Source organism: Pleuronectes platessa, chromosome 11, assembly GCF_947347685.1.
Source record: "Pleuronectes platessa chromosome 11, fPlePla1.1, whole genome shotgun sequence".
Taxonomy (NCBI): Eukaryota; Metazoa; Chordata; class Actinopteri; order Pleuronectiformes; family Pleuronectidae; genus Pleuronectes; species Pleuronectes platessa.
The window spans coordinates 5,397,107-5,413,198 of NC_070636.1; the positions used below are offsets into that span (position 1 = coordinate 5,397,107).

At 44.1% G+C, this 16,092-nt stretch overlaps 1 protein-coding gene across 6 annotated transcripts; it reads left to right on the plus strand.

Annotated features, from left to right (window-relative positions):
- Positions 1-622: 622 nt before the first annotated feature.
- On the plus strand, positions 623-12,988 carry asxl2 (ASXL transcriptional regulator 2). 6 transcript variants are annotated; one of them, XM_053434252.1, is made up of 12 exons: positions 623-795; positions 2,093-2,175; positions 3,136-3,244; positions 3,508-3,643; positions 4,816-4,934; positions 5,816-5,936; positions 6,142-6,204; positions 6,812-6,972; positions 7,097-7,193; positions 7,294-7,399; positions 7,703-8,447; positions 8,567-12,988. In XM_053434252.1, the coding sequence occupies exons 1-12, from the start codon at positions 739-741 to the stop codon at positions 10,298-10,300; spliced, it is 3,531 nt and encodes a 1,176-aa protein (XP_053290227.1). In that variant the 5' UTR covers positions 623-738; the 3' UTR covers positions 10,301-12,988. The 6 variants fall into 6 exon arrangements, with proteins under 6 accessions (XP_053290227.1, XP_053290228.1, XP_053290233.1 ...); XM_053434253.1 differs by having other exon boundaries at positions 6,145-6,204; XM_053434258.1 differs by having other exon boundaries at positions 742-795; positions 3,083-3,244; positions 3,508-4,677.
- The last annotated feature ends 3,104 nt before the right edge of the window (positions 12,989-16,092 follow it).

Below are 16,092 nucleotides of genomic sequence, written 5' to 3' on the forward strand. Positions count from 1 at the left end.
AGTTTGTCCAGTTCAGACGACTGTAAAAAAAACATGGCGGCCTCCGTGGAGACGACCTGCTCCTTATGTAAATATAAAGTTTTTAAATATAAAGGGTCCATTCTATTGTATAGAAAACAATAATTTGTGCAATTTAGATAAAACACACAAGTGAAAACATCACTGGGATTATTTTAAATTCAATTTCTGCCAATAGATTTCCTCTTAATCTCACACACTGAACCTTTAACTGGATCTGGATCTTTACCCTCCTCCCTGTGTCTTTATTCCCAGTGGCCCCAGAGATGGAGCTTGATCGGGGGCCCCTAAACTTTCACGTTTAACTCAAACGCTTGATGAACTGTTGCTTGAATTTGTAGCTACTGTAACCGTGAGCCAAAACAAAACAAACATGTGAAGGAAGCTTGCTGCTGTGGATTTGCTGCCTTATTTTTTATTCCCCCACAGCTGAGGAATCGTGCAAAGTCCATGTGCTTAACGAAAATAAACTGAAATGATCTCCTGCAGTTTTCCTGTCGTCCTGGTCCCGATCTGCATTTGACAGCTCAAATAAACACGTGTGATTGTGTGTCCGTGTGCGTGTGTGTGAACCTGGGATCTATATACAGTAAGATGACGTTTCCCTCGCGGTCACATGACTCTGTACAGTAAGTCCAACATGGCAGACCGAGTGGATCTTACGCGGTAACTACAGCAACATTTCCACCGAGGCGCACGAAGCCGACAGGTCGAGCCAGGATGAGGGAGCGACCGAAGAGGAAGAAGGGCCGGACGTGGGCGGAAGCCGCTAAAACGGTACTCTCGCTTGTTGCGCTTGTTTTGTGCCACTTCGTGCGAACTGTGTTGATGAGTTCATGACCCGCTGCCGGAGCAGAGATGTTGCGTACGCCCGCCGCGCAAGGCCCGTGTTGACACGGAGGCGCCGCCGCCTCAGCAGCCGCCGTCCCCCGCCTCGCCTCGCTCGTTCCCTCCCGCAGGTTGAGCGCAAACGCGGGGCGAAACGAAAGCGCAGTTCCCCGCACCGAAGCACGTCTCCAACCCCCCCCCCCCCCTTTCCCCCCCTGCTGTGCGTGGTTTGCTGCGGGTGACACGTCTGGAAAGTAAAGTAGCCGCGTTAGCACGCTATGCTAGTGCTAACTCCGCTCGTCAACAAGTTGTGTGTCCGCGAGCAGCAGCGAGTGGAACCCGAGCAGACACACGCACAGTCCTCATTCACTAACATGTCCTACAAGTTACCCTACACAACACGTGGGTCGGTTGTTATATCTAATCCATGCTAACGTGTGGTTAGATACTCAAATGAATGTTGCAAGCAGCCTAGCTAGCAGCCTAGCCTAGCATGCTAACGAGTTGATAATGTCAAAACTCCCAATCAGCTGTCTCATAATTGGGTTTGATGTTGTTGTCTGTGGAGATTGTCCCGGTTGTGTTGATGCATTTTGCACCACACAGCTGATGTCACGCTCACACAACGTAGATTTCAAAGTAGTGATACATGTAAACATCAATAAAGTATCAGTTCAGTGATCAACAAGAAGAGAGGGAAGTAAAAAGCATCACAGTTATTTGAAATCCACATGTGTGTGTTTGTGATGGTGTGAAAGGTTGTGGGTTCTGGGCTCATGTTGAAGTGTTTGTGGTTCTGCACATGTTAATAACATCTTAGTATTGATCACCTGTTATTTATTGAACACCATCCTTTTATGTGCATTTTGCCCCAGAGAGTGAATCCAGCATCATGTCATGTTTTCATCTAAATCTAATAATCTCCAAAAAATCTGTGGTCTGGAGTATTCTGATGATCACATCCTGCATTTACACAATTAAAGGAACTGTCAGAAGGTTTTAGTTCAACCCCCAAAATGAATCTACTCAGCACTATGCTGATGTAGGTGGTGGGTGAAGTGTTTGAGTCCACAAAACACTTCTGGAGTCTCAGGGGTAAACAGCGTCTCAGCCAAATCCAATCCAATAGAAGTAACTTCCTCTTTAACTACTGCTTTAAGGAGGTTGAGATCATTTTCTGTTAAATGAAGATCCCTCTGTAGAATTGCATTATGGGTCCTGGATAATGTTGTGTTGTTGTTTTCAGGTGTTGGAGAAATACCCAAACACGCCCATGAGCCATAAAGAGATCCTGCAGGTGATCCAGAGAGAAAGACTTAAAGAAATAAGGTAAATATCCCCCCCCCCCACCCACTACAGTGGATGTCCTTCTGTTTACACTTTAATGAGAGAGAGAGAGAAAGAGAGAGAGAGAGCGAGCGTTCTCCCTCCGTCATTGATTGATCACGTTCTTTCTTTCCTCTCGATCACGTAGTCGGGATCATTTCCACATAGAATTAATAATTGTTTCATTTCTTTTTGTTTCATTGTCTCTGTTCTCATCCAGAAGGTAAGATAAAGGCTAGCCCCCCCCCCCCCCCCCCCCCCACCAACCTCAACCCCACTTACCTTAACCAAACTCACTGCAATGCCACTTTGTTTGGTTTGACCTTTTGCATGTTATTAACAATAACATGTCCTAGATTCAGTTGCTTAAAGACGCAGTGTTACACATACATGTATTAATTTAACATGGATGTCCCAGAGCCACCTGTTGCATAAAAAACATCTTATTTTCACTATATTTTTCCATTATTGTAAAATATTTGTGACAAAACTAAACATGACATCTGATGCCAGTTGTTTTATTTTATATTTAGGAAAGTTCAGTAATGGTACTTTATATAATCCAAAGGAATAATGAACAATAATGTAAATTAATCAGACAAACAATCAAGCAGACATATCTGATCTCTTGCCTGACTGAGCTGATGTTTGACTGGACCTCATTTGATTTTTATGCAACAGGAAAGTTCATATCAGACTATTTTAATCTGAGATTATCAATCCTGATTAATGCTGAGAATAGAATCAATTTTATGGAACTGATTCTGCATTAAAACATAAAGCAAATATGCCCATAGCTCCAGTGACGTGAATCTGAACCGAACTCACACATGTCCTCTTGATGCATGACAGCAGTTCCTCCCCAGATATCAGTCCAGCCTTTTACCCCTTCTCGCGTCTTTCTCCCCAGCGCAGTGATTCGTTGGACAGATGTGTGATTTGCATTTTTCTCCCATGATCCAGTGGAACTTCACCGCTGGCATGTCTGAATGCGATGCTGCACACAAACTCTCGTGGCGAGGAGGGGATTTTCTACAAAGTTCCAGGCAGAATGGGAGTCTACACGTTAAAGGTTCGTCACACTGAAGAAGAAGCAGATTTTATTACTCAGCGCTTCTAGTTAAAAAATGCTGCTTACTGTGGAAATATAAAGATGACCAGCTAATCAAGATTAGTCAGAAAATCCGCCCTGTGAGATAGGTTTTGACTTTTGAAATGACTGTACACTTGACACAGAGTTTTTCTATTCTTAACCGACTCTGCCCTGCTCTTCCTCTGCTTTATCTATCCACCTGTAAACATCATACTGAACGTGCTCTATCATATTTAATGCAGAAGGACATCTCAGACGTGGTGAAGGAGCTGTCTGAGGAGAGCTCCGACGAGAGCAGCGACAACCTGTCAGACTCCAGAAGCTCAGAAAACAACAGCATCTCCCAGGAGGGCAGGAGAGGACGCTGGATGCGCAGAGGTACTGTGCACCGGTTACAGGATCATTACTTACACATTGTACATCACTGCATCAGTTAAGTTAATTTTATTTTGGCACAGTTAATTAAACATCTCTTAAACCTGATACTTGTTAGCATAGTCTGGAAAAAGTTTATTGTTTAAGGAAAATACAAAAAAAAAAGAAAGAAAGATATCTCCTTCTCATCACCTTGATCGATTATAACATATTAACGAAGGCGTAGAGCTCTGTCTGTGGATATATTTTTACTGATTGCTTTCTGAGCTGTATCATGGCAGTAAGAGTTGACGCCCCGTCTCAGCAGCTGTTTAAAACTCATCGCGGAAACACAGGAAACCAGCTGAAGCAGCAGTAGACGAGGCAAGTTGAGGGAAAGTGGCTTCACCACTTCAGAAAACATAAATGACACCATCTCATCCACCAATATTTCCCTGGAATATACTCAGAGCATCAAACATGATGATGGCAGAAGGTGGGTTTTGTCTTTAGAGAAACAAGCTGTGTCCGTTATGTTTTCTGTCAGCAGAGAAGCTTCAGGCCGAACACCATCATCTCATCGCAGCAGTCTTTCTCTCCGGGAGTCAAATCCAAGCTCGGTTGTGAATCGCGCACCTGATTGTTCCTGATTGAGCCTTTTCCTCAAGTGCCAATTATTTTGTTTTCCTCGGGCTGTGCTCTCACCGACTCTCATTATTTTTTCTCTGCCACTTGAATATTCTTAAGCGACTGTTCAAACAGGAAACAGTATTTTTTTGCAGTATGATCCGTGCCCACTTCCTCATAATGCACACGTAAGGAGCTGCCAAGCAAGTGGGCGGACTCCGATAATGTGGTATTTTTGAACTAATCAATGCAAAGAGCCACAAAGTCAAATGCAGATAGAGCGACATCCAAAGGAAGCAAGTGGCACATCTACGGTATGTAGAAGATATGTTATAGTGGCGATAGACAGCAGAGAAGGCGGGGTTCTAATAACTAATCTTCCTTTTCAGATGCTCTGTGCTTTTTTTTTAGTGATGTGACATTTTAGCAAGGTAATGTAATCTGCCTCTTTGTGCACCGTGTTGGTTTCAGTTTCGTCAACACAAAAGCACGATGTGATTGAGTCTGAACACCACCCTCAGGAAGTGTATTTTGTAACATCTGTTTTTGTGCTCTTTTTATTTTGGTAGTTCCCTCCAAGCTGCAGTCGCAGCCGTCTTCGCCTCAGCCTCGATGCTCGTCGCCCTCCGTGCCCTCCAGTAAGCTCATCTCGCCCTCACAGAAACACAGCAAGAAAGCTCTGAAGCAGGTACTGGAATCTGGCTCTTATTTCTTTTCTTTTTTATCTTGCATTCAAGTTGTTTCTCAATGGAGTTGACGTTTGTACTTTCTGTGTAAGCACACATCTCAAAGGATGTGAGTTCCTGCCACACCCTTCTGCAACCCCTAAACACATCCTCACCAGATATACTTATGTGTCTATTTTATTTTGCTGTAATATACCAAGATGCATATTCAGATTTATCTATCTCTGCATATTTAAATTCACATATCTCAAGTCTTTTGGTGACACATTTTTGATAAAGTCAACGTTGTCTTTCAATTCCCTGTTGCAGACTATTTGAAACCACTGAGGTGTTTGTGAGAGTTGCCTAGAGCAGGTTTTTACAGTATTGTGTTCTCATAATCCACCCATTCAACACCTTTCTATCAGCTGCTTTGTGTATTGTGTGTTCCATTTAATTTGATACCAATTGGTTGCACAGCTTGTAATTCACTCCATCTGTGCTGGTGTGGATGTTCTGCTCTGTAAGAACAATGTTTATTCATTTATGGGATGTAGGCAACACTAGAAGGCGACTGAGTGTTGGGCTGAAATATCAGTGTTTGAGAGACCTGGTGTAAAACGCCCTCCAGGGACTTCCTTCACGTTTCAAACCGACTTTTTCTCTTCACCCTTTTCACATTGTGCTTCTGAGGTGATCTGACGTCTTGACAGATTTACGAGGAGATGGTTTATGCTTTTGTTAAGCATCCTGTGCTTCCCTGCTGCTGCTGCTGTTATTTAGCTGTTATTCAACCAGACAAGTAGCTGCAGTTGGGTAGTTGCAGGGAAACAGAGGATTACACACATTCACACTCTTTTTCTCACCCTGCGGCCTGTTCCCCTCATTGTTCCTCATTGTTCAGGCCTTGAAGCAGCAGCAGCAGAGAAACCAGCGCAGACAGGTGGGGATGCCAACCACCTCCAGTCCCAGACTGCTCCTGAAAACCATCAAAGACATGGCTGACAACATAACTACAAAGGCTGGTAGGTGGTAGCTGTTATACTGTCAAACGGAACATGAGGAACAGAGGTGTCATATTCCTTCAAGTGTTCGTTGTATGATATTTCACACGGTTTCGAAGGTAAATGACTGATGCAGTACCTGGTGTTTGGTCTTAAACAAGTGCCTGAGACACAGATCTCAGTCCTGCAGTTTCTCAGAGCTTTTCCTCCTCTTCGTCTTTCCCAGCAGACTTAGGCCATCCGGTCGTACCGAGGAAGGTTCCACAGAGGGCAGGTCGCCTCAGTGCAGGTCAGTCTGACATCTGCCTGAATTCAGTCCAGGGGTTTGGACATTATAAGAGAAAGAGCTGGTTGATGTCGACAAATCCCATGAAAAGATTGAAACTAATTATGAAACATAATGCCCAGTGTTGTCAAGGCCTGGTAAAGCATATTCCTCTTTGCCGTAGATTTCTATTGTTGTCATCACATTCATGTTCTTAATTAAATCAGACACTGTAGTTTATTTTGAGTCAATCCTCCATTTAATGACCGAATGTGTATTAATCTGCTGAAAATAGACCCAAACAAAACATTTAATTAAACCTACAGTGGCTGGCTGTTTGTGGGGCTTATTGGTATAAAGCTGCACATTTATGATCTGTTTAACAAATTGCACCTTTAATAGGATCTAATGTTCTTTGTGCCCTGAATGGAGTTAGTGATTTGTTTAAGGAGAGAAAAAACTGTTTCAAAATAAGTTTTCTGCAAACTTACACGTGCCTGCTGGATGAAATACTTTCTCTTTAGATGTCAGGAACAAGGGACATTATACAATAATTTATGTGACTAATTTTGCAAAGTTCAGCTGCAAGATTGAGGCTTGGCTAATATGTCTGTGTTGTCTTGTCTTGCAGGGCAGATCAAACGTACCAAGTGCACCATCGACGTGGAGACTCCAGACTCGATCCTGGTGAACACCAACCTGCGGGCCATCATCAACAAGCACACCTTCTCTGTCCTGTCCTCCGACTGCCAGCAGAGGCTGCTCAAACTTCTGCCTGAAGTTGACCGGCAGGTGGCTCTCAACCTTTTAACGCTTCTTCTAAATGATCATTTTTATATATTGAAGTATCTCAATGAGTCGAGGTGCTGACACAGAGATGTAGATTGTGTCATAACATTGTGCCTCCTCTCCTCAGGCTTGTATGGACGGACTTCTCAAGGTCACTAGTTCTGCATTAAACAACGAGTTCTTCACATCAGCGGCTCAGTCTTGGAAGGAGAGACTGTCTGAGGGTATGTGTGAATTTCTTTCAACTGATGATTGCAGAGAATTAACAGAATTTATAGAAACATGTCATCTTAAAAACGAATTTTCTAAATGTTTTCGTTACAGGAGAATTCACGCCGGAGTTGCAGCTACGAATGCGTCAAGAAGTGGAGAAGGAAAAGAAAGTCGAGCTCTGGAAGGAGGCCTTCTTCGAAAACTATTACGGTGAAAGGTAGGTTCTCCCGGAGTCATTTTAATTTTGATCATTTCTTTTGATTTTCCAGACGCCAAAAGACAATTTTTTTCCAAATAAAACACATTATTCATAAGATATTTTCTTTTAAAGCTAATTTCAGAAATCCATTTTTACCAAGTAGTAGCATTAATTCAGAGTTGGATGAGATGTAGGATTTAACCCCCACAAATACAAACAAATGTTGTTTTGTTTTGCTAACGTTTTCTTTTAAAACCTCAGCGGTAAATAAATAAATAACATTTGACCTTTGTCTGTTTTCCGACTCTCCTCTCTGTTCAGTTCTGGGCTCAGCTATGAAGAATCCAAAGAGCTGACGAAGGCTGATCAGAATCAGGCGTCTGCCAGGCCCCAGCCCCCCCCCCATCAGACAAGACTGGCCACTCAGGCATCAGAGGAAGCCAAGGGCAGAAAGGAGAGCAGCCAGACCGATGCTGCTGCTAAAGACGTGAAGACAACACGGGCATCGTCGCTGGAGCCTCAGAAAGCATCGCCCGCTGCCAGAGAGCCAGTGGCCGCCACAGAGCCCATGAAGACCCGGCGCTCCCAGTACGCGGAGGAGCGGAGGTTGAGCGCCACGGCACAGACGGAGACAACACCTGCAGTGAGAACACCTGCAGCCGAGAGTCGGACTGAGAGGAGAGCGGTGGCTGCGCTGCCTGAGAAGGAGCCTAAAGAAGAAGTGAAGGAGGAGAAACCCAATCTCCCCCCGTCACCTGTGAAGAAGAGCCCTCCCCCGCCAAAGGGCAGTTCAGAGCTAAAGCAGGATCCACCGGTGGATCAACCGATGGCTGTGGTTAAACCTGCCGAGAGCGAAGAGGTCCTCCCGGAGCCCGGTGGCCCCGCGGAGCCGCTGAAAAGAAAATCTGTCAGTGAGACGGAGGCTGAGCTGACACCAGAGAAAAGACCACGGATGTCCTCAGTGTCCTCCGTGTCTTCGGTCTCCTCCGTCTCCCCGTCAGCATCGTCCATATCCAGCCCTGCGACACCGACGGCATCGACCAATCCGAGGGTTCCACCACTCAAGGTTAGTCTCGTCTGGAGCACTTCTTTGAGCTACTGTGGAGAAATGTTTAGTTTCTCATTTAGTATGTATAAGAATATCTAGAAATCGTTCTCTAACATGTCTTCCTTCTCCCGTTTCAGATCCAAGTGTCCAGACTCCTTTCCGTTCCTGTGTCCCCCAGCCAGGTCTCACCCCGGACCCCGGTCCCCGCCCCGCTCAGCAGCCCGGGCCGCACTGGTGCTCGCACTCTGGCGGACATCAAAGCCAAAGCTCAGCTGGCCCGAGCACAGCGAACAGCAGCCGCCGCGGTGTCGTCTGCGTCGAAGGGAGCGGTGCCAGGCCCGGGGCCGGGAGGAGGCAGTGGTGAGCAGACGCATCCTTCACCCAGGTCCTGCCCAACATCCCCACAGACACCAACCAGGTTACAATCCACCTCCACCCCCGGCCATCAGAGCAGTCCTCCTCCTTCTCGACCACAGGACTCCTTTACTCACATTAGCCCAAACGCGTCTCACACATCTCATTCGAACAAACCTCAAAATACTTCAACACAATCTTTATCTGTGCAACCCAAGGGACCGGAGAACCCAGCTCCTGGTGGATCCTCAACCAGGACCAGCTCCTGCATCCCGGCCAACAACCCACTGGTCACTCAGCTCCTGCAGGGCAAAGAGGTTCCGTTGGAGCAAATCCTCCCGAAGCCACTGTCCAGGGTGGAAGTGGAGATGGCCAACTTACCCTCTGGGAGTAAGGGGAAGACGTCCCACTCTGCTGAGCACAGGGCTGATGTGCACATGTCCCACCAGTTCAACACAGCAGCACGAGCTGGAGTGTTCTCTGAATACTCGAGACATCACAGGGAGCTTCCTGACAAGGAGACTCAGGAACAGATCCTCCAGGCGCTGATGCAGAGGAAGGTCCAGCAGCCCCAGCCCTATGGAGTGTTGGGGCCTCAGTTCAAGGCCCATCCACTGGTGCATGCAGAGGATCATCAGGCCAGGATCTGCGTTGGCTTTTTGGGTCGTAAGAGGATTCCCAGGCCCGCCATGACAGGACACTACCTGCTCAACGTGTCCACGTACGGCCGAGGACCAGAGAGTAAACGACTGCATCAGTCTGCCATCCCCAACACGTCTGTGTTCGGTTTAAAAAGTGAAAACCTCGAAGTAGAGCCGGTGCTGAAGGAAGAAGAACCAGTCAGGAAAGTTTTCTCTCCTGTTCCCGGGATTAAAACGGAGCCGCAGGGAGTCACGTCAACCGAGGCAGGAGAAGCAGCGAGTTTTCCACATGTGAAAACTGAGCCTGGATCAGAGGACGGTGCAGCTGCTTCCGACCACAGCAGCACCAGTGAGACAGCCAAAGACACCAGTCCCTTTCCCCAGTCCCACCGAAGGCACCTCCAGCTCTGCAGTAGTAATCAAGGAAACTCCGAGCCATATCTCACCCAAGTGGACGCCGGTCACCAGCAGCCGCCGGCCTTCCAAACCCAGAGGACGCTCGATCACCAGGAACCTGTTTCGTGCTTCGGTGGCACGATCAGCATGTCCGTACCTCACACTCTGAACCGTGACCCCCCCGGCACCTGCTCCTCCACGTCCCCGTCCGAGGCCGACGGCAGCGGCGTCCACGGCAGCGTCATGTCCTTCTCAGTGACCGTCACCACCATACCCGCCGGTCACCCGCTAGACCACAGCGGCCAGGGCGAGCCCTCGCCTGAGCAGTCCTTCATCGAGGGCTCCAACATGGAGGAGGTGCAGTCTAAATGTTACTGCCGCCTGAAGGCCATGATCATGTGCAAAGGCTGCGGCGCCTTCTGCCATGACGACTGCATCGGCCCCTCCAACCTGTGCGTCTCGTGTTTAGTGGTTCGATGACCTGAAGCTGAACCTGAGGCGGTTCATACAGGATCGGTGCAGAACGGGATGAAGCATGTTCGCCACGCTCCAGAGAAAACAGCCAGCACGTGTGTGCGTGTGAGTGTGTGTGAGCGTGTGTGTGTATGTGTGTGTGTATGTGCGTGTGTGTGAGCGTGTGTGTGGTCGCTGTTGGAAAGCTAAGGATTTACACTGGATGGTCTTTTGTTTCACCAACGTCTGAGAGAAGTTGTTTTGTGCAATCGTTTGTGTAGAAAGGTCGAATCAGTTTCCAATCAGATGAGTAAAGTGTCAGATGTGTGACAAAGATACAATCTGGCAATGTTTGCACTTGGCTAGGATATAATATATATATATATATATATATATATATATACATATATTTATATGTATATGTGTGTGTGTAGTTTCTAAAAAAGGAGGGAAAATGAATGTTGATATTTTTGTAGAACGTAATGACTGTTGTGTGTTAGACTTACACTTTTTATTATTATTACTATTGGACCTAATCAGTCGCGATTAAAAGGCAAAAAAAAGGGCGCTTATGATAATCATGGGTTGTAGAGAAACTCCTATTCGGCATTTCTGCACGCATGGCAGGGAAGTGCAACTTACAGTAACTATTTTTATTATAAAAACTCTACATTTAGTACTGAACACACTCAGATTCAGAACGTGTATAGTTTTAGATGGAGAATATTAATAATATGGAATTTTTTTGAACGGTGACTTTATAAGAATCAACGATCGCGTTGTTTTTAACTGCTGAAGGTTGAAGCACTTGAAAACCACCTGGAGACGAGAGGATGACTGTGTACAGCACTTAAATCCAAACACACGGAAGAAGAAGAATCATTTATATAAATATATATATATATATGTTTTAAAAAAAAACGTTTTTACAAATCAAGTCTTTTCCATTCATGGTTGAGATGTGACGTCACTTCCTATCGTATGAACCTGCTTTTATTTTTACCCCGAAACGTGTGTAGATATCGTCTGGATATGGGTTTCCTCGTGCTTGTGTGTGTCTGTACACATGGATCAGCAGTGGCAAAGTAAAACACTCGACAGCGGGGGGGTTGTTCACTGTACATATTTGCTCATGTATGATATATATACACCTAGATGTAGAAAGATTTTATTTTATCGGTGCAGTACACTTCGCTCGAGCATATCCAGCTTGTTTATTTACAAAAAATGATTTTCACTGTGGAAAACTGAGAGGGAGAAAAATAAGTAAATTGTGCTAAAATGCTTTATTCTGACCCGAGTCAGCGCAGCACGTTTTGAGAGGAATAATTTGGACGTGACACCGACTAACAGGAAGGTGCGACGTTTCAAACGTCCTCTTTCCTGCAAACGGAGGCCGTGTTAATGTGGTTTAATGAAGTGTTACAAGCACACAATGATGCTGTGTCACGCACAATGTGTGTGGTGTACAACAGTGAACCAGCACGTGCTTTATGATCGTGTCAACACAACAAACCCATTAATGTGCAGGAAGGCCAGTGTGAAGTGTTCCTGCCGCAGGTTTTTTCCGGGTGCTTGTTTTTACTGAAATTTAAAATGCATCATTTATATTTCAGTGATGCAAAGTAATCTTTTTTTATAGTAATCATTTCCAAGGTAATATGCCAAAGTCACCTTAAGAAAACAAAAAAATAATCCGAACTTGTTTTTAATGTCTGACTAGTTAATCAAAGTAATATATTTTAATTAATATATTTTAATATAAATAAAAAAAATCTATTTGCTAATTGTTTTTGACAAATCAACAGGGTATTTACTATAATAATATTAATAATAATATATTGGCTGTACGCTTTTTCCAATAATCTAGTGGTGAGCGGACAGACCCCCGGACAGAGACTCGCTCTGACCCAAGTTTTTAAACACATCCATTCATTCTGTGTATTTTTCCATAGAGGAGTCGTCCAATGTGTTGTAGTCATCTACCTTTGTGTCATCACCCAATGAAAACAAAATGTGTGTAGCTCAAAGCACAATCTTTAGTTGAGTGGATTAATCCCAGATCAATATTTGATGGTCTCTGGTATAAAGGAGTTGGAGTTGTGTTGTTGGTAGAGAAGTTGGTTTCCAGATGGTAGAGCTAGAATCTGGAGAAGTTTCCACTGATGTAGTTTAGTCACGTCACTAAAAATAAACTGATTCTGCTAACACAAAGCTAATTCACTATCCCCCTCTTTGAATAGTTAGGTCTTCGCTTGGTGGAACGTGATGGTAGAAAAGTGTGTGTGTGTGTGTGTGTGTGTGTGGGGGGGGGGACGACTGTGACAATAAAGTTAACGAAGATATTCAAACTTAGCAGAAACGGCAGCTCACATCTCTGATAATGACTGAAACATGAAACATGACCCAGGAGCAGTCCTCCTCCTCCTCTTCCACCTCCTCCTCCTCCTCAAGGTCACTGTCAAACTCACCTGTGTGTGTGTGTCTGTGTGTGTGTGTGTGTGCACCTAGAAGCTACCATCACCGTTTATTTTTTAAAATGTCACGTTCGTCACTACAGGTGAATTTGTAATTTTTTTTTTTAAACGTGTCTCGTGTCATTTTGTCTCCATTTTAAACTCTGGTTGAATGTAATATAGTAATCATCACTTGTAAGCAAAGTGTATTTTATCAAAAGTTATAGACTATTATGAATAAATAATGAAGAGAAAAGCACGTTGTTATGTGTCCTTTTGTGTTTTACTCACGGAGGAGGAACAGTTCCAAAATGTTCTGAGGGAGTTTGGTGAAGTTTGTAAAGAAACCCACCAGCTGGTTTCACAACAGCGCCACCCACTGGTCTGTGTAGGTCAGTACAACTCAACCTGAATCAACATCCGTGACAAAGTTATCTGTTGTGTTGGATAAGAGAAAAAACAACAACAACACAGACACGTCCAGAGTCCTGCTGAATATTTTAAAACTTTAATATACAGTGCTTCATGAATCATTACTAAAAACACAGGTGGTAAAAATCAAAACAAATAAATTACACTAGAAAAAAAAACAAAAAAAAGCACTTGAGATTCCGTTCTGTTTTCCCTATAGTGTGAACCCCATATGAAAATAGCATAGAAAGTCTGCAACATAGATTTTCATCCATATATATATCTTCTAATCTTTTAGCTAAATAAACCTTTGACCCTGAAAATGTCCCTTAATGAACCATCAGGATGAAACGAGGACATTGGCCTCATCGTCACTTCTACTTTTAAAACAGCTTGAAATTCCTTTTTACATGACAACCCCCCCCCCCCCCCCCCCTTCGCGAGAACCTCGAGTTGAGCCCAAACAAAAAGGAGATATATAAATTAACATTACCAAACGTGAACAGTCTGCACAACTTGTTTTTCTCATTGACTGGCATACGGATAAACATTTGACCTCGAGCAGTCACACACACACACGCACACACACACACACAGGCTGTGCATAGACCCAGGTTTAACTTGTGGAGTAACTGGTAATTGGAGCCGTTTCTCCCCCAACTCCCCGCTGTGGTTTGCCCTTTAAAGGAAAATAACCCTTTAACCTATCTGTTGCAGCGGGGACAGAAGCTGGCTCGGGGCCGAGGGGCTTAACGTGGAGATATGTGGGCGAGCGAGAGGAATCAAAACACCGTGTTTCCATCGAGCGCCTCGCTGGCTGCTATCAGCAACAGGGTGACACAACAACAGGAGACCATAGATACACACTGTGGGTGTGACGTGTGTAAACACTGGGCTGACACTCACTTGTACCACACACAGGGAAGGTTTGATGTGTTAGATTCTTTCTCAAACCACCACCAGGCTCCAGCAGACTTGTATTTATATAATGTTGCTATATTTTGCACATTTTCTTTCATTGAATTATTTAAGTTTCCCTCAATGTGAACACAAGCAGAGGCGTGTGGCCCTGGGGCGACGGCCGACCCACATAGTCCAGGTTCTAACTGGAATTCAGACACCTCACATATCGCTCAAAAGGGCTTTACTGGGAAAATGTTCCTTATGTGTGGTTTTGAAGAAAATTATGCTTCTGCCTCTTTATCTCTGTTCTTTGATATTAAATAATTTACTGTCAAAACTGAACACTTGTGTAAAAACTCAAACATTGTAGATGTTGATTTGAGTTTTTAAAAGCAACAGAGCATTTTAAGTTTCACGTCTCGAATCGAATCTCTGATAAAAACCTGTAAACTTTGACCCAAGTGAGATTAGCACAAAAGTAGAATCTGGTTTTACGCACTAACTATAATAATAATAAAACATCTCTGCACTCAGAATGTTTCAGGAATCTACAAAATCTGACTTAATGGTGGTTTGCAGCCAGGAATTCTATTTCTTATTGACTTTAAATTATTTTTTTTAAGTAAATTATTTATTATCAACATTTTGAAGGTGTCAAATATAAAATCTGACCTCAGTCTGGTTTGCAGTTAAGAATGTTGCAGCATTTAACGTGGGTTTGCAATTTTTGTGAGTAAATTATTTGTCGTCAACAGAAAGTGTGAAATGTAGATATTTGGTTCAGAAAAATAAAGAAAATGCCAGAATTCCTCATTTCTATTTTCTTAGTGATTCTTAACAGTCTGTGGAGAGTAACACTGATGATGGATTATGTGTGTGTTACAGTAAAGTTTCTCTTAGTGCCGGTTTGGATTGTGTTGTGTATTTTTTTCACAACTATTAACAGTCTGTGTGAAACAGTAGATGTTGATATCTGGGTCAAAATGTCTCGTAGGAACTTTCTGACGCTCTGTGACATTTCGGTTTTGTCTGGTTTCCGTTGAACAATATCTCTCTCTCTCTCTTTTCTGATGTGATGATGAATAAATTACTGAAAAAATTGACAGACATGTCTACAATAACAAAAATCTGAAAACTGACTCGACTGTCGCGGTCGAGAGGAAACTTGTTGAACTCGTCCGTCTAGAAGTGGAAAAATAACTTGAAGATTTGAGTTGGGTTTGGTTTTACCGAAAGTAAATTATTATTATTAATATCAAGAAAAAAAAAAACCACAGTCACTTATGCCTATTTATTTCCAAAACTTGTTTGTTGAATGAGTTTGTGCTGTTGTCGTCTTTCCCGCCACGTTGTGTGCATCTATAGAGACCTGCAGAGTCGATCAGCTACTGTGTTGACAGCGAGGCATCCAACACATAGGAGGGGGGGGGGGGGGGGGGCTGGACGCTCTGGTAACTGGGGGTCAACTGGTTTCTATTGCACATACGTTTCTGCCGTTTCGTCACATCTGGCTTCCCCCCCCCCTCCAAAACAGGCAGCAAGTAGCATTATTTTAGTTTTTCATTTAAATAAAATTTTAAAAAAAAGAGAAAAAGTTATGGACATGACCGGTAAAAAGCGCTCAATTCAATTGCAGCCCAAAACAGAATATAATAATAATAATAATAATAATAATAATAATATTAATAATCATCAACAAGAACATTTCAGGAAAAACAACAACAATAACCATGTTTAGCTACACAGGCAGAAAAAGTAACGTTCACCTGCATATTTATATATATATATATTTATATAAAAACAACAACAACAACAGTGTAAAATTGATTGTCATTTCCAGATAAAAGTTATCAAAACATCCAAGGCATCAACCGTGAGGAGCAAACGGTGAACTGTAAAAAGTGACATGGGGGGGGGGGGGGGATTCACAGAACTGACGCCCAGAGGAACGACTCACAGAGGAGACGGGACCCGATCGGAGCACGCCACGCGTCTGAGGAAGAGTCCGGCAGCCGGGGGGGCAGGGGGGGGGGGGGGGCTGTCCATTCC

Excerpts from the sequence above, each read along its gene's own strand:
- asxl2 (XM_053434252.1), top strand. The coding sequence starts at position 739 with ATGAGGGAGCGACCGAAGAGGAAGAAGGGCCGGACGTGGGCGGAAGCC. Across the intron at positions 4,935-5,815 it reads GCAAGAAAGCTCTGAAGCAG|GCCTTGAAGCAGCAGCAGCA; the intron begins GTACTGGAATCT and ends CTCATTGTTCAG. Across the intron at positions 6,973-7,096 it reads TGCCTGAAGTTGACCGGCAG|GCTTGTATGGACGGACTTCT; the intron begins GTGGCTCTCAAC and ends TCCTCTCCTCAG.